Below are 24,715 nucleotides of genomic sequence, written 5' to 3'. Positions count from 1 at the left end.
TGCAGGTGGGTTACATGGGAAGTTCTCATTCATTTCATCTGTATCGGGGCCTAAACACAAAACAAACAGGAAACTGTATTCATTAAAAAAATATGAATTCAATTGTATCAATCAAAAGAAGTCTGTAGAATTGTTAAAAAATGTATTTACAAATTCCTTTCTCCTCTGTACTTCATTAGTGCAAATGACATACTGTGTTCTGGTATCAGGGGCTGGGGCAGTTGCCTCCCAGCTGCTGTCTCTGCTTGCTGGCCATCCCACCACTGAGGGATGCCTCTCTGGGCAGGGTGGGGGCCGTGGGCTGGCACAGTGAGCAGGGACGAGGAAGACCCAAGCCACTGGGGTTCATCAGGCATGCTCATTCAGTAGCCGTATGCGGGGCCTACTCCGAGAAGTGCTGTGAGGAAGGCTTCGATAAAAAGTCAGGAGCATATAGAGAAGGGACAGGGCCTTTCTGTCTCAGGGAATCTTCAAGGCCGGAAGGTGTGTAGGAACCGGAGAGGAGGACATTGTGAGGAAGGACACCCCAGGCCGAGGGCCCAACTTCTTTCTCACCATCACTGCGGCTACCCTGGATGGCCACATGCCAGGCTCTTTGCCAGACATTATCCACATTCAGTCACTGGATCCTCAGAGCAACCCACTGAGGCAGCTACTACTCCCAGCCCCTCCTTTCGGATGAGCAAACTGAAGCTCCAAGGGGTTAAGCCACTTGCCCAAGGTCACAGGTAAGTTCCAGAAGCAGGCCCTGAATCCAGGTCAATTTGAAGCCAGAGCCCCTGCTCTTAGGTTGGTTTACCATTTTCAAAGAACTTTCAAGTTCGCTATCCCATCTGATCTTCCTGTACCCGGAGTTTCTCTATGTCTCACCAACCTGTTGGCACAAATGAGTCACCGTACCCGTAACAGTGTGAATTTTACTTGCTCGGCCCTTCCCCCTCCCCTTGGTCGCCCGGGGTTCTCTGGCCACCTGCAAAGCCTCACCAACCTCTGGCGAGAGTCCCCAGGGGGTGTCTACGGTCACCTTTTCCTCCACGGCTCCCCCGTTCAAGTTCACTGCCCAATAAGGTTGTGGAAGGTCCCAAGCCCTCTGCCCAGATGTGTCCCCTTTGAGAATCCTTCCCCAGTGAGGCGAGCCTCAGGACCCTGCAGCCAGCGTGTGACCTCAGCTACCCCTGGCCTCCCCCCATCACCACCCCCATGAGCCTTGGTTTTCTTATCTGGGAAAACAGAGAGGTTAGTTCAGTTCCACACATGTTCCCTGAGCAGTGGCTCAATGTAATGGTGAACCATGGAACCGAAGGAAGAGGGTGAAATCAGGCCAGGCCCTCGATAAGACACACACATAAGCAATTATACCCCCCAGCCCCATGTGCGGGGTATGGGGGGGTAAGGGCCACAAGGGAATCAGACTGTTGTGGGAAGGGCTGTTGCTGGCTGGGGAGAGGCCCATATGGCGGCCATTCACCGAGGCCTTAACATACACCAGATCCTGGGCTCAGAGTTTTGCCCGCATTAACCCATCTCATCCTCCCTCATAGCCAGTTGGGGCAAAGACCAGAAATTACCCCTGAATTCGAGAGGAAACTGAGGCACAAGATGAAGTCGCTCACCCAAGGTAACAGAGCTAGTAAGTGGTGGCAAAATGAGGTCTACCAGCCCTGGGATCTTAATTTCTATCTTCATAGAAGTGGGGCCAGCAAACTTGGCTTTGTAAAATGAGCTCAGTCCTGACGCTGCTGGGCTCCATCCTTCCTATGGTATGATTCTTGGGCTAGAATGGCACATTGTTTCCCCATCTGCACTGGCAGCTGGAAGGAGAATTCCTGGAGCTCAAGTAAAGCCATGGGGATCGTCTCCCAAATCATGAGACAAAACTCAAGTGGACAGTCAGTTGAAAGTTTCCCTCCTGTGCAGTTTTCAGAAAACTTGGGAGCCCTGTGTCCTTATTCCTGCTAGCTCTGAGCCTATGCTGATATTTGGCTGATCACTAATGATCATGACCATGAATTTCAGTGAACACTGGCAAGCACTTCACACGCACTGTTTCATTTCATCCTCGTGGCAACATGCGGCAGATATATGCTCTTGGTTTTACAGAGAAGAGAACCAAGGCTCAGAGAGGAAGTGTCTTTCTGGACATGACCCAGGCCGTCAGTGGCCGACCCTTGAAGCAGGCCCTAAAACCTGCCCTCCTAACCAGGATGTGTGTGCATTTCCCAATTTCCCTTTTCTCAGTGGTCCTCAACCAGGGCTGCTCATTCGAAATACCTGGGATACTTTTTAGAAGACTGTAGCTAGGCCCATCCCAGACCAATCAAATCAGGCTCTGGGAATGGACACAGGTTGAAAACCTTCACTCTAGGACATGCCTGGTGTTCCCCAAGAGCCTCAGCCTCAGCCTGAACTTCAGAGAGAATTGGATGGTGGGAGGGGGAGAAGTGAAGGTTAGCTGATTCTTCTTCCTCTCACCTTCCCTTCCATCTCCTCCTTTTCCAGCCCATCCAGGGACTGGCCTCCAGCCTCTCTCTTGATTTGAGATCATTTGGCATTTGGGATAAGATTTCTATGTGGCCCCTACCGCACACAGTGCCTCATAAGCCTGGCACATAATAGGTGCTCAGTAAACATGTGGTGAACAGATCATGAAGAGACCCCTCTGGCCGGTCCTTCCAGGCAGATGAGATTGCATGCATCTGTTCTGTGGGAGTCTAAAGAACAGACACAATGGGAAGAAGACTTGCCCACCCCAGCAGGTAGCACACGAGGGTGCCCCTTGCACCACCTCTTTCCCAGCAATATGTATTCACTTAAAAAAAGAAATCCTTTCTAATTTAATGGGTAGAAAACAATCTCAGTTTTGGTTTGAATTTACATTTCTTTGAATACTGGTGAGGATGAACATTTTTTTCAAGTGCTTATTAGTCATTTGTATTGCTTCTTCTGTGAATTGTCTGTTCCCAATTTACTAATTGACAACGAGAAATGTAACTGCCAAGGGGACCGGATACACGTGTCCTCTAGCCAACACACCAGTTCCCTGTAAGCACGCTCCTCGGGATGCCAAATTCTAATCCGAAGATGCTTGGTGAGCACAGAATGAGAAAAGGGAGGGGCTGGTTATGAGATTCCAGGATTTAAGGCATCAGGGCAAGTTAGACCTACCGCTGGGGTCCACAGAATCCTTGACCTTGGCATTCTCCCTCTTTCTCTTCCCTCTGCCTCCCTGGCTGCCCAGCTCTTCTGCAGATGGACATTTCTTTCTTTAGTGACACTTACTACATTCATTTAGGGCTTCTTCTGGCTCAGGATCCCTCCTTGGTTGTACGCTTGAACTGTCAAAGCAATCTTCATCCCTAATCCCTTTGCCACCTTAGACCACCTTCCCATTTCCTGGGGATTTACAAAGTGTAGCTGATAGCTTCTGGGGTGCCTGCCCCCCTTGTTGTTTTGGAATTGCGCCCCTTCCATAAGTGAAAGCAGCTTCAGGGGTCTGCACCTTCCACATGAGGAACATTTATGTACTTGTGCCTTTTTCAATCCCTTCCTTAGACTCTCCTGGGGGTCTCGGACTTCCCCAAGGTTAAGATCCACTGCTATCGAGGACTCAGGCATGGAAGGGAAGGGGTGAATAGAATCACCCAAAGAATAAGAACTCGAAGAACTAGAGAGGGGCTCCAGCTGGGTGTGTGATCTGGAGAGTGCCCAGAGCAGGAAGGACAGATGAGATGTTGTTTAAGGGTGGAAGGAGATAGAGAATTTTAGGTGGGCAAGGACTGGGTTTCTCTGACCTCAAAGGTGCAGCAGTCTCCTTCCTGGTGGCCTTCAGCCCTCTTTACCCTCCTCTACCCCAGGCCTCTAGAGTGACCCTCCTAAAACAAATCTGACAGAGCCACTCCACTCCTTTACCCCTTCCTGTGTGTCCACCACACGTGGGATAAACTCCAAATTCCCAAGGATGGCATTCAAAGTCTTTCGCAGCCTGAACCCAACTTTCCCTTCCAGGCTTGCTGCTTTTCCCCAGCAGACTGCTAGATGGTTCCTGAATATGCCACACCTCCAGGCCTTTGCTTGGGCAGAGCTTTCTGCCTGGAATGCCCTCCCCGACTTGGCCATCTCCTCCTTAGTTTTTAAGACCCAGCACAAATGTCCACTACTCCCTAGTCTTTCCTGAGCCCCCGTCCTTCTTGAAACCCTTAATTGTGGCATTTACCACATTTATGAGATTGTAACTTCTCCAAACATCCTCCCTTGCTAGGCCATGAGGACCCTGCCATCAAATATCGTGTCTGGTTTATCTGGGTGTCCTAACCTCCAGCATGGTGCCCCATGTGTAGGGCTGAATGAAGGAGAAGGTCTCTGTTGTAGACTTACTCGTGCTCTGTTGTAGACCATGTGGAGAGAATCAGGAGGTCCCAGGTCGGGTTCCTACCCCATGGGGCCTTGGGCAAATTCTTTCTTCTCTTTAGTCCTCACTTCCCTTCTCTGCAGAAGGAAAACACTGGAACTTGACTATCTATCTACAAGTTTTTTAAGACTACCTCCGTACAGGCACTATTCTAGAAATAAACATAATTATATAATGTATTAGATGTAATATAATATATATAATGTATATAAATATTTCTGGTAGAATGCAAAGTCCTTAAAGTCACGTGCAGTCTAGTTCTGGAACCCAGGAAGGCAGGACTAAGGCCCCTAAGGGGGAGGGAGTTTTAACTTTGGGGGAGCATTGTATTTCATTACAAGAAACATTATGCTGCCTTGGCCCCAAAGAAGTGATGTGGTTAAGTGAAATAAACATGGATGTGAGAGTCTGGCAGAGCACATCTCAAATCTCAGCTCTGCAACCCTCCAGCTGTGTGACCTTTCACAAGTCACGTCACCTCTCTGAGCTTTGAAAGTTGGAGATTATCCAGCTATCCCAGAGGGTTGCTGTGAGGACTCAGTCGGACTCCATGAATACTAGAAGTCCTTTCCTTTTACTCCCAAGGAATGTAAGCTACAAGGAAAGGGATCTTGGACAAGAGACTCAATCCTTCTTAGCCTCAGTTTCCTCATCTGCCAACTAAGGGCTGCCAGGAGGGCTGATCTGAGGTGAAGTGAGACTGTGGGTGCAGACAACTGTACTGGGGGATATTCAGTGAGTGTTAGCTTCCCTCCCAGCCTGGCAGTGGGGCGTAAACCCCAGCTCCATCTTCTTGGGCAGAAAGCTTGAAACAAGGGATTCAGAGCTCTGGAGACAGCTGAGAAGGAAGTACAGTCAAGAAAAAGATTCACAGGAAAGCTGTGGAACACGTGACGATTTGCCTTCTCCCATCAGAAAGTGCTCTTAAACAAACAGCAAGTTTCCTCCATTAATAAGGCCTGTGGAATGCAGATGAGACTTTTTTCCTCCTCCTTTTTTGCTGATTAAGTTCCCCCAAAACCCCCTTAAGAATTTTAATAAGAAATGCAAAAATCAACAAAAGTCCTGCAAACCCTTTCCTGTTATTAAATAAAGGGAAAGTAAATATTGCAAATTGGACATATTTCATAAGAGGATGTTTTGTTTGGGCAAAAAAAAAATGAGAAAGAAAAGAAAAAGCGATTTGCTTTCTGGCAGCAAATACATGTCTTTGCTGAATTTTGGTTTCAAATTTGATGACTGAGGCATTATTCCTGGTTCGCCTGGAATTCAGGCCTTTTGACATCTGAGGCTGACATACCCAGGAGAGCAGGAAGGCCAGGTTTGAGTAATGGTGGGCCTCTTCTCTCCTGTCTCCTGTGAGTAGAGTAGAGAGTTTTTCGGCCACCAGCCACCAAGGAAATGATGATCCTGAGCTCAGAGGTGGGCACCTGTAGGGGTCACACACAAGACAACTTGGAACAAAGAATTTTATGAAAAAGAAGAAAACCACCAAATGTTCTCTGTACCTCCTTTTTAGGATAAGAGACCTTGTATGAGACCATAAAACATATTGTATCAATACAGCACATAGCCCTGCAGTCAGGTAGACCTGCATTTAAATCCTACCTTTGTCACTTCTTAGCTGGGTTACCTTGGATAAATTACTTAACCTCTCTGACTCACTTTCCTCATCTTCAAAAGGGGAGAACAGAGGGACCCCTGGGTGGCTCAGTCGGTTAAGCAGCTGCCTTTGGCTCAGGTCATGATCCCAGAATCCTGGGATCGAGCCCCACATCGGGCTCCCTGCTCCACGGGGAGCCTGCTTCTCCCTCTGCCTGCCGCTCCCCCTGCTTGTGCTCTCTCTCTCTTTCTCTTTGACAAATAAATAAAATCTTTAAAAACAGGGCGCCTGGGTGGCTCAGTTGGTTGAGCGACTGCCTTTGGCTCAGGTCATGATCCTGGAGTCCCTGGATCGAGTCCCACATCGGGCTCCCTGCTCAGCAGAGAGTCTGCTTCTCCCTCTGACCCTCCCCCCCCTCATGTGCTCTCTCTCTCTCTCTCATTCTCTCTCTCTCAAATAAATAAAATCTTTTAAAAAAATACTAAAAAATAAAAAAAATCTTTAAAAACAAAACAAAACAAAAAAGGGGAGAATAGAAGTGTTCACTCAGAGGTATGTTAAGAGGAATAAATGAGTGGGGAAATGAGCCAATACAAGGAAGGTGCTAGGCTCTCTATATATCATTATTTTGTGTAATATGCAAATGTAAAGGAAGAGGAACAAGAAGAATTCTATTTGTTTGTAGAGATTGATAGTTTGCAAAGAGTGTTAGCAGTCATAACTCTCATGCCTGTCACCTCAGCCCCAGCATATGGGCCAAGTGAGCATTACCCTTCATTTGTGGTTGGAGCACCTGTGCTGCCAATGGGTGTGACCCCCTCAAGGACACACATTAAGAAATGGTCTGTAGACTTGAGGTCACAGAAAATAACCAAAAGAGGGGCGCCTGGGTGGCTCAGTTGGTTAAGCGGCTGCCTTCGGCTCAGGTCATGACCTGGAGTCCTGGGATCAAGTCCCGCATCGGGCTCCCTGCTTGACAGGGAGTCTGCTTCACCCTCTGACCCTATCCCCTCTCATGTGTTCTTTCTCTCTCATTCTCTCTCTCTCAAATAAATAAAATCTTTAAAAAAAAGAAAATAACCAAAAGAAAGGGAAGAAGGGAGAGAAGCCAGAGGGTGTGGCCATTTCCAACCAAGGCCCCTGCACCCCCTCCTGCTCCTCTCTGTCCTCCTTGTGTGGTTCCCACCGCCTCATGTAGCACTAGCTTCCCCCTTGCAGGGACGGCAGTCACAGCGTGGTAGGGCCACGTGGAGGATGCTGGGATGGGCTCTTATGCTGAAAATGCTGGTGCATTGGACTCCACCAGCCACATTCTCGTCACAGAGCCTAGGCCTGTTCATCCTAGGGTCAGAACCTGTCTGCCACTTCCTCTGATCCCCTTCTCCCAGGTTCCTCTCAGACCCAGAGGACTGGCAACTACCATCAGCAAATTGTTGACGCTAAGTAGGAAAATTATTTTGGCTTTGTGGTTTTCTATCTTTGTGTGTATTTGTTTCTGTGGAAAAATTAAAATCGATGAAGAAATACAACAAATAATTGAAAAATTACCTATATATTCCCACCCCATATTTGCTTCTAGTTTTTTTTTTTAAGAAACAAAACATAAAGCTAATGTCCCTTTATCTACTACCCAAGTCCCACAGACAACTAATGAATTTGATGCACATCCTCCCTGTTATTTTAAAGATTTTATTTATTTATTTATTTATTTATTTGAGAGAGAGAGAGAACACAATGGGGGGTGGTGAGGGGCAGAGGGAGAGCAAGAGGGACAAGCTGACTTCCTGCTGAGTACGGAGGCCAACACATGGGACTCAATCCCCAGACCCCAAGATCGTGACCTGAGCCAAAGTCAGACACTAAGCCACCCAGGCGCCCCCTCCCTGTTATTTTAAAATAGTTCAGTGTACCTATAGGTACATTCAGTATTTGATACTGTTTGGGATTTTTCTTAATTTAAGTAAATGGTATCATAGGATTCATACTGTTCTGCATCTTGCTTTTTATCACCAAACATATTTTTTTTTTAAGATTTTATTTATTTATTTGAGACAGAGAGAATGAGAGACAGAGAGCATGAGAGGGAGGAGGGTCAGAGGGAGAAGCAGACTCCCTGCTGAGCAGGGAGCCCGATGCGGGACTCGATCCCGGGACTCCAAGATCGTGACCTGAGCCGAAGGCAGTCGCTTAACCAACTGAGCCACCCAGGCGCCCACCAAACATATTTTTGAAATCTATCCATGTTGATATGTATATAAGAGCTAGTTCATTCCTTTGAACTGCTGCATAGTATTCCACCATATGAACCTTTTATACCACATTTTATATGTCCTTTTCTCTAGGGATGGTCATTTAGGTTACTCCCCCTGCCTTTTTTTTTTTAATTGCAAACGATCATGCCTTGATAAAACAACAACAACAACAAAAACTCTGTATGTGTCTCTTTGAACATCTGTGCCCCAGACTCTCTAAGGAATTTCCCCAGAAGTTGAATGTGCTTTACTGCTAAGAAGAGAACAGGAGTGGCCACACCTGGGATCCACATCCCCCTATGGTGCATCTTCCTGCATGACCCTGGAAAAGTCATTTCATCTCTCTGAATCTGTTTTCTGTGTGATAATCCCTAACTCAGTGGGTTGTTGTGAGAGAATTAAGTGAGACTATCTTGAAAAAGCTGCTAGAATAGTGTAAATGGTAGGGGCCGCGTAGCTCTCATCGTTCTTGTTACAGATTTTTCTAGCAACCAAAGAAAAATCAAAAGGCAATGCCCAACCCTTTGCACAAGGGACCCTTGTGCCCAGCAAAACAATGCCTCAGGGGCTGGCCCAACCCACCTTACCATATGCTGTCAACTCTATCCCTGGGCCTGGCCTGGGGTCAGCTTGCTCGGGAATTGAGCAAGCGTACCTCTCAGCATCTCAGTTTCCTTGCCTGTATAATAGCGTAACACCTGCCTCAAAGGGCTGGTGTGAGGCTTAAAGGCTAGCTAATAAATGGAGGGCAGAGTTATACCGTGCCCTCTCTTGTTCATCCACGACCCTCTCTCCTTCAAAGCTGCAAGATGACGCAAGCTCTCATCTGGACAGGCAGGACTGGCAGGACTTCAGAGCTGGACTGTCCCTGGTTTGACTTTTGTTTCACAGCTCTTGCATTTTACCTTGCGGATGCTTGTGAGTCAACACGCGGAAGTTTTGCGGGGTCCCGTATTTGTCTTTCTCTCGGGAAATTGGTGTCCAGGAAAGGCTGGGTGGTTGAAATTTGCTAAAATATCTCCATCTAGTGGGCTCGCTGAAATACTGCAGAGTTCGGCGCTGTCTGGGAAAAACAATGGGGCGACAGCTGGGGCCGCCCTGCCCTGCTCAGAAACGCCGGTGGCTCCCCATTGTCTGCGGGGTAAAGTCCAAATGCCAAGCCTGGAATTCGAGCGCCGGCACAATCGGGCCCCGCCCTGCCTATCGGACCTTATCGTTGGCGGCGACCTCCTGCCCAGCCAGGCCCAGCTCCTCCCCGCCAGAACCTCAAACCCACACCTGCCTGGTACACGGGCCTGCCCTGTGCCCCAGCCCACTGTCTCCCTCCTCCTCGCCACTCTCCCGAAGCTAAACTTCCTTCCAGGCTCAGCTCAAAGGCCACCTCTTCCCGGAAGACCCTTCAACCCATCCTGACCTGACACCAACACTTGCTGTTAGTTATTTTTGTATTTCCATATTTAAAGCTGTGTTTTGTCAATGCACTGCCCTCCCATGTCCAACATGATTGATTTAAATGATCGCCAGCCCTGCAGTCCTGTGGATCTGGATCCTTATCTGGCCTCCACTACTTCCCAGCTCTGAGAAGTTGGAGAAGAGAGGGAACTCAAAGGTGAAATAGAGGTGGGAGCACTTACCTCACAGGGCTGTGGTGAGAATTAAATAAAAGTGGATGCAAAATGGCCAGCACATATAAACACCCAATAAATCATCGGTAGATTGGTCCAATTACATATAGGACACGTAATTGAACTTGAATTTCAGATAAGTGATTTTATATCCCAAATATCCCAAATATTACATGGGGGTTCTGTGTAACATTTCACAGATAAATGATGTTAAGGATTATTGTTCATTTTGTTAGATGTGCTAATGATATTGGGGAGATAGATATACATAGATATAGATATAGATATAGATATATCTATATATACGCACACACACACAAATTGGCAGATTCTGCATTTGCAAATGCACCTACTAGCTAACATTTATTTGTCATGCCAAAATCAATATTCACAGCACTTATTCATTCACAGACATGCACATGCATAGAGTGGAGAAAAATTTGAGTCTCCCAGTACGCAAGTTCCCAGCTAAAGTCAACAGTCAACATACTCTTCCTATCCCAGCTCTCATACTATATAAACAAGTTTGCTTTTGGCGATTTCCTTAGTACCACATTTTCCTCATTTTTGTGCTTTCTGTTGATTTCACTGCTTAAAATGGACACCAAGCAGAGTGAAGTGCTGTCTAGTGTTCCTAAGCCAAGAAGGCTGTGATGTGACTTACAGAGAAAATACCTGTGTTAGATAAGCTTCGTTCAGGCATGAGTTACAGTGCTGTTGGCCGTCAGTTCAATGTTAATGAATTAACAGTAGATATTAAATACAGTGTCTTTAAACAGAAAGTAAGGTTATGTACTGATCAGTTGATAAAAATATTGTGGCCCGAGTCTGGCAGGAACCTAACCCTGTATTTCCCCATGAGCAATGGTTCAGTATTCACTGATTTGGTGTTCATGATGACTCTATAGAACTACTGGGAATAATGAGAATCAACTACATATCATATCATATACATGTATATATAAACATCAACTGTGCATATGCATATGAAAATATATAATATGCAATAAAATTTAAATATATATCAGAGATACATACTGAAATATTATGAGTGAAACTAAACAACGTCTAGAATTGTTTTAAAATATTCCAGAAGAGAGATAAAGGTATATATATGGAGAGTATAAAAGAAACAAGATAGCAAAGGTTGAAGATTGTGGAAGTGATGATTTATTAGAATATTCTCTCTACTTTTGTGTTTGAACATGACCATAACAAAAGGTTTAAAAAAACAGATTGAGGAGAAAATCTTGGGGGAAGAATCTCTTACCCAGTAGCTTTCACTCTGGACACTGTGGAGACAGGGCTCCCAATGATGCCGCCTGAGATCTCATTATGGATGAATCCCAAGCCCTTGAACGCAGAGTACCAGGCTGAGAGGTTCAGGAGACCTGGCTGTAGTCTCGGCCCCACCTCAGACTTGCTCTGCTACCTCTGGCAACTCACAGTGCCTCTGAACCTTTTTTCTTACCTGTTAAATAAGGAAATTGAATTGGACAACTTCTGGGTTCCCCTTCATTGTTAAAACCCTCTCATTCTAAAACCAGTATTTCCTAAATTGCTATGTTCTGGTATAATATTACAGCCTCCGGCGGGCTCTCTCTCTTCCCTGCCCCCATTCGTCCTGATGCCACTATTCTGTGAACCTTGCTGAAGTTCTCTTTTTTTTGCAACACTCTAACCAGGAAGCTATGCTAATTTTGATTTCTCTAAATCAAAGTCGAAACTCAAAGCCGAGCAGTTAAGGCCTGTGCAGGCAGACCATCCACTGAAGCCCTCTGGCTAAGAAGGACCAGGAAACAGGAACAACACAGGGTGCACCAGACGATTGCAGAAACAGAGGAAAGTCACCCAAGCCAGTCGAGGGAGGCAAGAGGAAGTCTCCTGGAGGAAGATGTAGGAGCTGAGGCCCCAGGGAGGAGGGGGGGCAGGAATTACAGCTGCAAACAGAAGGGAGAAGGATGTTCCAGGCCAAGGCAAGTGTGTGTGAAGCCCCGGAGACAAGAGAAGTTTGGAAAAGGGTCGGATTTCGAAGCCCATCACACCAGCCCCATGAGTCCCTCGGGCATTATTTGCCACCCCTTCCTGTCACCACCTTCCCCACCGGCCCAGCATGTGTGGTATGTGTGCTGGGGACCCTGGGGTTCATATCTGGAAAAGCATATTTGGGACTCCCTACTAGACCTCCTTTAAAATAACCAGGTCAGGATTAACTTTTACACTTCCCCCACACCTTTTTGTTTTGCTCATCCGGCATAATTCTAACGACCCACTTTTCAATAGAGGAAACTGAGGCTCAAAATTCACTCAAGACCACCCAGCCGGGGAGGGGGACGGCGGGGATTCAAACGCAGTTCTGACTCCTGGCTATTTTGCCCTTCATAATGCACAGGGCAGCCAGGACACACGGGGGCTTTTAGTCAGGTGTCTGCGAGAGGGCGCTTCCTTACAGGTTCCGGGCATGCTGCAGCTTATACATCTACACTGAGAAAGCTGAGGTCAGCGTCAGGACTAAGCTTACAGACCCATTTTTCTCAGGACGAGGTCATACAATAAAATCTGGTCGCCTCAACTCTCCCACCCCCGCCCGGGACAGACTCCAAGTCTTCATGCCCGGGTTAGAGTCTCGTTTCCACTACCTCCTAGCTATGTGACATCCGACAAGTAACTTAGGATCTCATATGTAAAATGAATCTTGTGAGGATTAAACGAAAGTGGCATCTGTGCAGGAGGCTGTCCGTACAACTACGGGGAGGGCAGGAAGGAGAACTCGCTTACACCCGGTTCAGGGCCAGCAGTAGACACAGAAAACGCAACTTCAGGCCCTGCGCAGGCGCTCTCCGCAAAGACCCGGCGGGCGCTCCCGAGAACTCTGCGGCTGCGCATTCGCCCGGCTTTGCGGCCGCACTGCTTGACGGCGGCAGTGACCGCCCTCCGGCCGGCGTTGCCGGGGTAACGACGAGCGCGTGAGGCTGAGGAAGGTAAGGCGCCGGGGCGGGCGGTGCGAGGCGTCCCGTGGCGCTGAGCGTGGTGGCCGCGTGTGGCGGTGCGAGAGGAGACATCGCCTTCTCCGAAAGCTCTCAGGCGCGGGAGCAGAAAGGGCGTAGAGACTTTACCCCGGTTGCACAGCCACCCCAGAGTAGGCCGGGCAGGGGGAGCCAGGCTTCCTGGTTCCGCCGGAATTTGCTCCTCTCCCTTTCTCCGAGCATCTGTGGCCCTTTGCACTTCTCTTCGTTCTTTCCGAACGGGAGGCCACGTTCTGTGCTGGGGGCTGGGGACGTCGAGGTGTACCGGATACCGTCTCTGCGCGAGGGGAGCCTCAGCCGCTAGTGCGGTTGTTTCGGTGCGGGGGGCACCCAAGGAAATCCACAGAGGGATGAGTTAAAAGACAGGGAGTTATGAATTTGGTGGGCCCTTAACACCTTCTGGCTTGTGTGCAACCATTTATTGCAGTTGCAGCCCCCGTCTGGCTAGCATTTTGCACATGACAGGCCCAGTACGAGGCTCCTTCGCCTTCGCACAGTTACCCACTTAATCCTCACAAACAGCCTTCAAAGGGTTATCGTTTGTTTATGTGGCCTGTGTCAGGTTCTAACTTGAAAGCTCCCCTGGGGCTGGATTGTTTGCCTTGTCCCTTTCATCCTTGCCTCCCTAAGCCCAGGAGGTACACCGCTGGAGCTTCAAACATTTTTTAATTGGGAGAAGGCGAGCTTTACTGGGTGGGAGGTTTTAACCAGATTTTGGCAAGGTGTTTCCAGGGGGTTGGAAAATTAAATGGAGTTACCTTCCTCATTTTTGTTTTGCTCTGTTTTGTTTGGAATAAACATTTACTGGATACCTAAACAGTGTTAGCTTGTCTGCTCAAGGGAAGAATAAGGAACAAGCGCTGCTTTTGATAGTAAAGTAAATGTACTTAATGCTCCTTGTGTCTGGAGTCAAGTATGCCCTGGTTTGGGAAGGGAAAAGCAACAATCCCTTACAGGTGCGTAGCACTCAGCCCCTCTGAGTCCCTTTCCTGCTCTGAACAATGGGAACAGTAACAGTACTTACTTAGGGAGCTGTTGGGATTAAGTGAGTTTGAATAGTCTATCCTGTCACCAGTGGTTGGCAACTTTGGTTACATGTTGAAATCACCTGGGTCCCACCCCAGAATTTCTGATGTAATTGCAGGTAAGTTCTGAGAATTAGGAGTTTTAAGATTTCCCCAGGTGATTGTAAGGGCACCCAAGCTTGAGAGCCACTGTTGCATACCACCCCAAGTTAATTCATCTCTTTTCAGTTCTCATTCCCTGCTTAAGCGTCTGCACTGACTCCAAGTCTAAACCAGCCTTCATATTCCAAACCCCTTGACAATTGGCCCAGTCATTCCTATACATATGTGTGTGCTTCAGACATCGGTCCTCTTTAAGGCCGGTCTTCTTACAGTGCTGTGTCTTCATGCAGTGGGGCTTTGGGCAAATGACTGGCCCTCTCTAGGCCTCAGTTTCCTTGTCTTTGGAAGAGGATAGTAGTACCCGTGTGTGTAGCATATGGTACAGTCCATGCCTGGAGTGTTGTACCAAACCGATGATGATTACCTCTTCGAATTTTATTCACATTCCACATCTTATGTTATGCTGTTCTCCTATCATGGCACTAAAGAAACATATCTTAAATGCCTGTTAACAGATGTGGAGAACAGTGAATTCAGTCCTGTCTCCCCTGCTTTGCCTTTCAAGTTCAGCACAAGACAACTCCTTCAAAAAACCATGAAACTAGAGATCATTTGGTTTGTCCTATTGAATTTTTTAAATAACAGCTTTATTGAGAGACCACTCACATACCGTAAAACTCACCCTTGTAGGGCGCCTGGGTGGCTCAGTCGTTATGCGTCTGCCTCTGGCTTGGGTCATGATCCCAGGGTCCTGGGATCGAGGCCCACATCGGGCTCCCTGCTCAGCGGGAAGCCTGCTTCTCCTCCTCCCACTCCCCCTGCTTGTGTTCCCTCTCTCGCTGTCTCTCTCTCTCTGTCAAATAAATAAATAAAATCTTAAAAAAAAAAAAAAAACCTCACCCTTGTAAAACGTACAATTCGGTGATTTTAGTATATTCACAGTTGGGCAGCCATCACCACCACTGCAATCCAGTTTTAAAACATTTTCATCACCCTCAAAATTAATCTGTACCTATTAGCAGTCGCTCTCCATTTCTCCCTTCCCTCAGCACCTGGCGATCACTAATCCACTTTGTGTCTGTATGCATCTGCTGTTGTGGACATTTCATATTAATGGTCTTATAAAATATGTGGTCTTTTGTGACTGCTTTCACTTAGGGTAATGCTTTCAAGCTTCATACACAATGTAGCATGTATCAGCACTTCGTTCCTTTATTGCTGGTAATCCATTATTTATGGATACACCACATTTTGTTAATCCATTCATCTGTTGATGGACATTTGGGTGGTTACCACTTTTTTTTTGGCTATCATGAATCACTGTAAACATTCAGGTATAGATTTTTGCATGAACATGTTTTTAGTTTTTTTATATCTGTACCAAGAAATGGAATTGCTGGGTCATATGGGTATTCTGTGTTTAACAATTGAGTGACTTCCAAACTCTTTTCCAGTCCTGTTCAATTTGAAGATGAAGAAACAGGGCTCAGAGAGCTTATGTGGGTTGTGCATGGTCACATAATAATAACAGCGGGTTTGCATATGTAGGAGGTCCATGAGCCAGATTCTTGAAGCCTTTTCTGCCACATGGGCAGAGGTAACACTAGATCACAGACTTGGAGGTTTTGTGGAAAACAGGGAATGTTTTGTGGCAGGAACCTTTGTCACACACACTTGCGCTGGAATACAGAGTGCTTTCAAGTGTCCTAGCTCATTCTTGCTTTTTTTTAAAAGCGTGTAGCAGTAATCTGAGGGAAAATTCCAAACCAGGCAAATTAAAATATAACTTCAGTGTCACTTGTTCGAGAGAATTTAATTGGAAGTTCTTGAAGTTAGCCATTTAACATTTTCTCTTTTTTAAAAAATTCCAAATGTTAGCATATACAAGTTAAATACTAACCAGAGGTTAAGTTATAAAAGTGAAAAATCTCATTAAAGTCCAACTTTTTCCAGGAAATGCCTAGAAAGTTTCTCACTAGATTCCAACATCCTGCCTCCAAAAAGCCAACACAGCATTGTTTAAATTTTAGAATAAATTGCTGTTTCTTCTTCTTTTTTATTGCTGTTTCTTCTGTTGAATACCAAATGTGATCATTGGCTTGGATTAAGGGATAGGTCGTCATTGGCTTGGATTAAGGGATAGGTCGGCAAGTGAAAATTGAGTTAAAATGCTCTTGGAAGAAAATCTAATTGTCCGTTAACATGCGACATACATGGTTTTGTTGTGAATGCTTTACAGCAATGTGTGTGTGTGTGTGTGTAGAATCATGCTCAGTATGTAATTCCATTGAGGGATCTTATTTAAAAATTAAATTATTCTAGTGTTTTGCTGCTTAGCATACTTGGTTAATTCTATGAAGGTTCCAACTTGCTGATTCTTATTTTTCATAGTTATCTTTGTAATTGAGTTACCAATTTCTGTAACTCTCCCTTGGTCTGTGTTTTCCTTTGTCCTCATCTAATTCCTCAATTTCTTTGAGAGGGCGGATAAAGGTATCATCACACACTGGACAAGGTATTCAGTTTCTTTTTAATGGTCACGAACCCATAAAACCACTTACCTTCCACAGTTTCGGCCACCGTCACTGTCTGTTTCAGGCTTGGTTGCATCCATTGCCCAATGGATGCTCGTATTAAGTGCAGGAGGCATTATAATAAGCAGTCTTACTTTTTTCTCTGGATCCATGTAGATGAAACATGTGATAGTGCTCCACTGTATTTTCAAGCACCAGATCTGCTCCCCGCTTAAATCAAGCCAGGTCCAGGACGAAGGGAGCAGCAGGTTCAAGTCTCCCCTCTCATTCCAGGGCGTCTGTTGGGAGAGTGGAGTGCCTGGCCCAGACTCTTGCACTGTTTACATTTTCCCCCCTTGTATGTGGTTGAGTTAGTCCTAAGTTAGATATGTGTGCGTGGCTCTGTGTCTTTATCACACAGTGCACTCAACTTCATTTCCTTCCTTTAGCCATTATGGAATGCAGCCTGTTGTGTTACCTTCAATTTGCTTTCGTGTGTGTTATGTGCTTGTTTTGTCTCCTCAGATTGAGTATAAGGCCTGGAAGGGAGAGGTACTGACTTTGGCTTCCTTTACTTCCTCAGAATGCTGAGTGCACACTGGCTCAGGACTGAGACAAGGACAGTTTTGTCTAAGTAATTCCATAATTATCTGGAACGCTTTAGCTCCTAACCTTGAGAAATAGTGGGCCTTCAGACAAAGGGGGACAGATGCTGCCTGTGCTTGCAGCAGAACCCAGCGAGAAGAGTGTAACAGGCTTTGGAATTCAGCAGACCTGGGATCATCCGAATGGGCCTTTCACAGAATCTCTCTGACCTGAACCTGTTTTCCTCATCTGTAAACCAGAGTTGGTAGTGCTCACCCCATAATAATAATTAAAGCAAATACACACATGATGCTCATTATGTACCTGGTACTCTTCTAGGTCCTTTATGGGGTCTTAACTCTAAGATAGAGTCTGTTTTTAATCCTTACTTTGCAAATGAGGAAACCAAAGCACTGAGAGATTAAGCAACTTTTGCCCCAAATCACACAGCTAGGACATAGTAAAGCCAATTCAGTCCTGGCCCTCTGGCTTTAGAGTTCCTGCTCTTTGCCACTCACATTTGGTGGAACATAACAGACCCTGAAATGATAACTGTTTCTGTCATTGTTGTTATTACCTATTAATTTACCTTAAAAATTAGAAGATGATTGACCTAATGTTTAGAATGTATTTTAAGGTCCTTTTTTGGAAAAAAAAAAAAATACTAGATTTAATTCTTTGAGAAACAGTGTCTCTTTTGGCTTTATCTTTATATCACCAGCACCTCTGATTATCACAAGGCCCTGGTAGGTACTCAGTAAATGTCTGTTGTCTGAGTGAAAGAATAGGAATAATCCTAATAAACAGGAATCTTATTGTGCTTGCTATCAGTAGACTTTTGCATGTTATGACTTTGGACATGCCGCTAGGCCTCAGTCTTGTCCACTATAATTAGAAATATTGCCACAGACTTCTTGGGCATGGTTTGGGGAATTGAGATATTTTAGGTGATTGGGATTTGTAGTGCTTGTACAAAATGTTCTCATTAGTTTTTCTTTTAGTCCACTCCTTTTAAATATTTTATTTTTCCCACAGATCGCAAAATTTTCTGAGCCCAGAGATAAATGCACCCCCATTTTTTATCAACATAGTTATGGATTGGCTATCTGTTTCTTTCTCCTTATTATACTCTTTTAAAAAACAGCTATCCTTGAGAAATGGCAGAAGCAGTTTTCCGTGCCCCAAAGCGGAAAAGAAGAGTGTATGAGAGTAATGAATCTCCACTGCCCATCCCTTTTGGTCAGGACTATGGGCCTAAGCAAGACTTCAAAGTGTTCACAGCAGAGATGATAAACAACAATGTAATTGTGAGGAATGCAGAAGATATGGAGCAGCTCTATGGGAAAGTAAGTGCTGGTGGCTTTGGCATGGTTACTTCTGACAGAACTGAGCCAGCTATCCTTTTTGCTTCCCCCCATCCACTCCAAAAAGCAAACCATCATTGACCCATATTCTTTCCTTGCCATTCAGTCCAGTGTAGGAGAGGAACTGCCCAATTTGAATCAGGTGCCCTGATGAGGAAGACTCCCCCACCATTGAACCCACGTTGCAACAATAAAGTAGGGTCAGTGCATTGGCCTTTCTTGTCTTTCAGTTATAAAAGCCATGCATGTTCATAAAAAATGTCAAGCAATTTACAGAAATGTAATGCGTAAAAAGTAAAAATTCCCCACTCCCATTCCATCTCCAGAGGTAAACACAGAGTGGCATATTGTTCTGGCTCATGGACAGATGAGGCTTAGGCATGTCCTTATCTGTGATCTCTTGTTTGGGGACCTCTTCTTAGATGAGGACAGGTTCTAGTTCTTGCTGTTTTCCGCCCATGATAGGTTCAGGTTGAGATTGGTAACTTGCTTGCTTTTTTTTTTCTATCCATAGCCAGTTTATTACTGGAGGCATTTTTTTTTTTTTAAAGTAATCTCTGCTCCCAGCGTGGGGCTCGAACTCACAACCCTGAGATCAAGAGTCACATGCTGTACCAACTGAGCCAGCCAGGTGCCCCAACTTGGGGGCATTTTTTAAATAGCTTTATTGAGGTATAATTTAGTGTCATAAAATTCACCCATTGTAAATGTGCAATTCAATGATTGTAGTAAATACACAGAGTTGTGCAACCACCATAACATTCCAGTTGTGGAGCATTCCCATCACTACAAAAAGTTCCCTTGTGCCATTGCAGTTAATTGCTGCTCCTACTCCCAGCCCATATCACCCACTGATGTACTTCCTCTCTAAATTGGGCCTTTCTAAACATTTTATGTAAAATAGATATGTTGTAGCCAGCTTCCTAAAGTGGGATACAGCAGGTGGCATTGATCCTGGTGAGATGGGGTCTAGGCCAAGGCCCTGCCTCTGCCTGTTCCATTGCCTTGAGCTTACCAAACCCAGACTGAAATCATTAGGTATAAGACACATAAGGTGTACTGAAAACTTACTAGAACTCTTCATACAATCAGATATAATGCTAAGATCTTCATTAGTAATCATTAGGTAATCAGAGGGAAAATGTAAAGCTAAGGAAAATAGAATGAATCTCTTGTTAACTCAAATAGTTGTTTTCCCCCAGCTAAAAAAAATTGGTAACTAAACATGAACTTTGTTTTCTCTTTTCCTGGAAGGGTTATTTTGGAAAAGGTATCCTGTCTAGAAGCCGTCCAAACTTCACAATTTCAGATCCTAAGCTCATTGCTAAGTGGAAAGGTAAATTTGTGCCTCATTCAGTTAACTTTTGGCAAATTATTTTCTTTCATCTTTGATCTTTTTTTTTTTTAATCATTTCATGAGGCCAGCTTTATCCTAACACCAAAACCAAAAACATTCCCAATTCATCTTTGGTCTTAAACTTCGGATTATATAGGAAAATTCTCTGGAGAAGACGTAACATGCACAGTGGCAATTTTACTGCTAAAACTAGCAACTAGAATAATTCTAATCAAGGTGAAAGGGTTTTGATGGTTGGTGAAAATGTGTTTTATCTAATTTCTGGAGTTATCAAAAGTGTTATTCAGGTTTTTCTGTTGTTAAACATTGACTAGCAGGGTACTATGCACTCGGAAGGTACTAGTAATTAAGTACCTTTTCACCTGTATGCAAAATGAGTTTTATATTTTTTATTTCTAGAATTAGAATTTACAGCAATAACCATAACATTAATGAATTTGTTAAAACATTAACTAATGTGTGTAGTTCTTACTTGCTTGACTTGCCTTCTTTAACTTAAAAATCTTTTACTTTGTCTAAAGAAGTCTCATGGTGATTACATAACCAATGCCAGCAGATGAGAACATAATGTAAGAAAAAATACAAATTAAACCTACACTAAGATACCATTTTAGCAATCAGATTGGCAAAAATCCGAAAGTTTGACAATATTCTCCTTGGGGAGGCCCAGAAAAATACCCTTCATGTATTGTTGGGGGGAATGTAAGTGGTACTACTGTTACAGGGGGGAATTTAGCAATGTCTGGTAAAATTATATATACATTTGCTTTTTCCGCCCCCAATCCTCCTCTCCCCCTAACCCCTGGCCACCTTAATATGTTTGCTGTATCTGTGAGGTTGCCCATCCTAGATATTTCATGTAAGTGGAATCATACCTTGTGAAGCCTTTTGTGTCTTCCACTCAGGATGTTTTCAAGGTTCATCCATGTTGTAGCATGTACCAGAACTTCATCCTGGGGCGCCTGGGTGGCTCAGTCGTTGGGCATCTGCCTTCGGCTCGGGTCGCGATCCCAGGGTACTGGGATCGAGCCCCGCATCAGGCTCCCTGCTCAGCAGGAAGCCTGCTTCTCCCTCTCCCACTCCCCCTGCTTGTGTTCCCTCTCTCGCTGTCTCTCTGTCTGTCAAATAAATAAATAAAATCTTTAAAAGGAAAAACAAAAAACTTCATCCTGAATAATAATTCCATTTTGTTTATCCATTCATCCAAAGATGGACATTTGGGTTGTTCCCACTTTGGGGCTGTTATGAATAGTGCTGCTGTGAATGTTCATATACAAGTCTCTGTGTGAACATGTATTTTCATTTCTCCTAGATATATACCTAGGAGTGGACTTGCTGCATCTTATAGATACAGATAGATATAGATATATCTATTCTGTTTTAATTTTTTTAGGAAATGCCAAACTATGTTCCACAACACCTGCCCCCTGTTACATTCCCACCAGCAGTGCACAAAGTTTCCAATTTTTCCACTTGCTGTTTTCTGGTTTTGGATTTGTTTGTTTGTTTGTTTTTTATGATAGCCATTTCTGTGAGTGTGAAGCGGTAAAAGTTTTTAATATTAATGAAGTCCAGTTTATCTGTTTTTTTCTTTCATTACCTATGGTTTGGTGTCATATTTAGGAAACCTTGCCAAATCCAAACTGATGCAGATTTTCCCCTGTGTTTTCTTCTAAGAGTTTTACAGTTTCAGCTCTTAAATTTAGATCTCTGATCCACTTCGAGTTAATTTTCATACGTGATGTAAAGTAGGGGTCAAGCTTCAGTGTTTTGCCCATGGATATCCAGTTGTACCAGTATAAGCATTTACTTTTAACCCAGCAATTCCATTTCTAGGAATTTATCTGAAAGATACACTAGCAAAAATATGAGAAGAAGTCGCACAAGGCTATTCATCGCAACACTGTTTCTTATATTAAAGACTGGAAACAACCCAAATGTCCAGTATGAGGGGACTGGTCAACTACACTGTACTGCATTCACATAATAAAGTACCATGGAGCTGAGCTAAGAATGAGAGATCACTGGGATGTATTCCTAAGCGAAGAAAGCACAGAAGGGGGGTCTGCATAGTGTGCTGTGGTTTATCTGAAGGTGGGGGGATATAAATATATTTTTGAAATTTAAGGAAGGATAAATCAAAGATTCTTTTTAATGCCTATGGGGGAGATACGGAACAGGATGGAGAAAGAGGTGAGACTTTATAGATTTGACTTTGGAACCTTGTAAATGTGTTACATGATTACAAAACAAAGTTAAATTTTAAAAAGTAATTAAAAAAAAAAAAAGCTGGGGCGCCTGGGTGGCTCAGTCGTTAAGCATCTGCCTTCAGCTCAGGTCATGATCCCGGGATCCTGGGATCGAGTCCCACGTTGGGCTCCCTGCTCGGCAAGAAGCCTGCTTCTCCCTCTCCTATTCCCCCTGCTTGTGTTCCTGCTCTTGCTCTTTCTCTCTCTGTCAAATAAATAAATAAAATCTTAAAAAAAAAAAAAAAGCTGAAGCTATATATCAAGTTGGTGGTATAGCCACTGAGGAAAACTATTTTCAGTGACTGTAAAACGTGGTAACTTGAGGTTCAATCCTAGTAGGATAGACTTTGTGTCAGTTATCTCTTGGCACAGTGTTGTTTAACCAGTGGCTTTCAGCAGCATCCAAATTGCTCACAAGTCTACAGGTTTGCTAGGTAGGTGTGCTGATCTTGGCTGGATGTGTTCATCCATCTGGTTAGTTATGGAGATCAGCTAGCTGCTCTAATGGATTTAGTCCAATAACGGATCTAGTTGGACTTACTAGTGTCTGGTTGGCTGTTGGTTGGCTGTCAGCTGGTCTAGGATGGTCTCAACTGAGATGAGGGGCAGGGGGCACCATGTGTGTCATCCCTTGGCAGGCTAGCCCAGGCATGTTCTCATGGTTATGGCAGAGGGTCACGAGCAAACCCCAGTGTGCCAGTGCTTTTCGGGCCTCTGCTCACAGCACGTTTGCTGTTATTCCAACCGGTCTAGAGTCAAGGTGTTTGGCAGGTGGAAGACCTGAAGAATTGGGGCCATCAGTACAATTAACCTACCCTATACTCTAAAGAAAGGAAGAGTGGCGAAATAATCTTCACATTGCTTTCAGCAATTATTTTATAGGTGATAGCTTGGTACAACTGACTGTTGTATGTATATTGTGTGAAAAAGCAAATGATTAATTATGTTGGTATGGTTGAGAGCCAGGATTTTCACCTGAAACATTTTTACCAGGAAGCAAGGAAGCTTATCAAGAACTGCTAGGCTTGTTTCAAAAGTGGCTCCCCAGACCAAAGAGGGAAACATTTGAGCATCAATGAGAATAATACTATAGCGGCCCCTGGGTGGCTCAGTCGGTTAAGCGTCCGACTCTTGATTTCTGTTCAGGTCATGATCTCAGGATCGTGAGATTGAACCCCACATCAGGCTCTGCGCTGAGCATGGAGCCTGCTTAAGATTCTCTCTCTCCCTCTCTCTCTTGCTAAAAAAAACAAACAAAAAGGATCAATCCTACAATTTGTTTTAAAATCCAGTCATTGGTAATAATGTCCCAAAAAATGCTTGAATCTTTTAATTTATGCTGGTACAATATGTACCTTCACCTGTGAAGGATTCACCATTTTGGAAATTAGTAAACATGAATTGGTTCTCAGGGTCACTGAGTAGTGAGGGATTTCTCTCTATGGAAGATTCCTGCTAATAAGCAAGGAATAATGGGATGAGAATAGCACCATTTTGCATCCTCTAATAAAGCACTGATCGTCAGTGGTGTTGATGACATACAAAAAGACAACACATTTTTTGTCTTGTAAGAGAAACACACAGCACCACCCATGAAGTAGGCTGCCCAAAATACTGAGCCTGAATGTGATCAAGCCTCTAGTTCCACCAATTTACAGGAAACAGGGTAAAAGAATGTATTAAGCCAGTGCTGCTCAAAGTGTCACAAGTGTCACTGAAGTGTCACAAGATAAGTCCTTTGCACCAGAATGGAAATAGATCCCATACTATTTAGCTGTTTCTGCGGCTTCCCTCTCCGTGAAAATCTGGCTATGAAAACAAGGTGAGCTGAACTAAGCAATGTGCTGAGTGAGACAGTTGCTTAAAGGTTGGTGCAGGCCCTTCTTGGACCATCCATGAGCTGTTCAAGGACAGCACAGTGCTTGTGACCTCCTTTGATGAGCACCATGTTTACAGCACAATAGGGACGTGATCCTCTGAGGCCAGACTCGGGGGGGGGGGGGGGGAGGTGTATAGGACAGAAAAGCCATTGCTTCAGTAAGTGAATTACAGGGAAGAAAATCATGATGGGGTAACATATATTAGAATCAATTTCAGATGTATCAGTCAGTTGTAATGTATATAGGCCTCATATGGATTTTGAGTCTGACTTTTAAAAATTGAGACAATCCATAGATTTTCATGAGGCTAAGGAATTAATATTAATTTTTAAAGTAATAATGGTATTGCAATTTGGGGGGGGGTTGTTTAATTTTTATAATTTTTTTAAGTAAGCTCTATGCTCAGTGTGGGACTTGAACTCAAACCCCAAGATCAAGAGTCATGTGCTCTACCAACTGAGCCAGCCAGACCCCCTTTTTTTATGCAAGTTTTTTCTTCATTTTTTAAGTCTTCATAGAAATACATAATGAGCTACTTAGAGATGCTGTGATAGAATGTGAAGGATCTTTTTCAAAATAATCTGGGGACGGGGAAATGAACAGAAGAACAAGATTGGCCATGAGTTAATTGTTAAAGCTGACGGATGGCAACATGGGAATTTATTATACTGTTCCCTTTACTTTTGTATGTCTCAAAACTTTTTCATAATGAGTGTTTCAAAAAGA

The 24,715-nt window shown here is 44.5% G+C and overlaps 1 protein-coding gene across 6 annotated transcripts in view; it reads left to right on the top strand.

Moving 5' to 3' along the window:
- Window positions 1–11,876: 11,876 nt before the first annotated feature.
- TSEN2 (tRNA splicing endonuclease subunit 2) overlaps window positions 11,877–24,715 on the top strand; it is a 39,572-nt gene continuing 26,733 nt past the window's right edge. For 2 of the 6 annotated variants that reach the window (XR_010411711.1, XM_064592052.1), the window contains exons 1-3: window positions 12,448–12,869; window positions 18,284–18,485; window positions 19,758–19,839. Coding sequence is in view for 3 of the 6 variants with exons in the window: in XM_064592052.1 (XP_064448122.1) it covers window positions 18,297–18,485; window positions 19,758–19,839 (271 nt within the window). In the remaining 3 variants the exon portion in view is untranslated. Of the gene's footprint in view, window positions 12,009–12,447; window positions 12,870–18,283; window positions 18,486–19,757; window positions 19,840–24,715 lie in introns of those variants that run through there. The other 4 variants (XM_064592057.1, XM_045861805.3, XM_064592066.1 and 1 more) reach the window with 4 other exon arrangements.

The sequence above is a fragment of the Mirounga angustirostris genome, unplaced genomic scaffold, assembly GCF_029215605.1.
Source record: "Mirounga angustirostris isolate CCGP_5_RB_7025 unplaced genomic scaffold, mMirAng1.0.hap1 SCAF_1, whole genome shotgun sequence".
Taxonomy (NCBI): domain Eukaryota; kingdom Metazoa; phylum Chordata; class Mammalia; order Carnivora; family Phocidae; genus Mirounga; species Mirounga angustirostris.
This window is presented reverse-complemented; position numbering and strand designations above follow the sequence as displayed.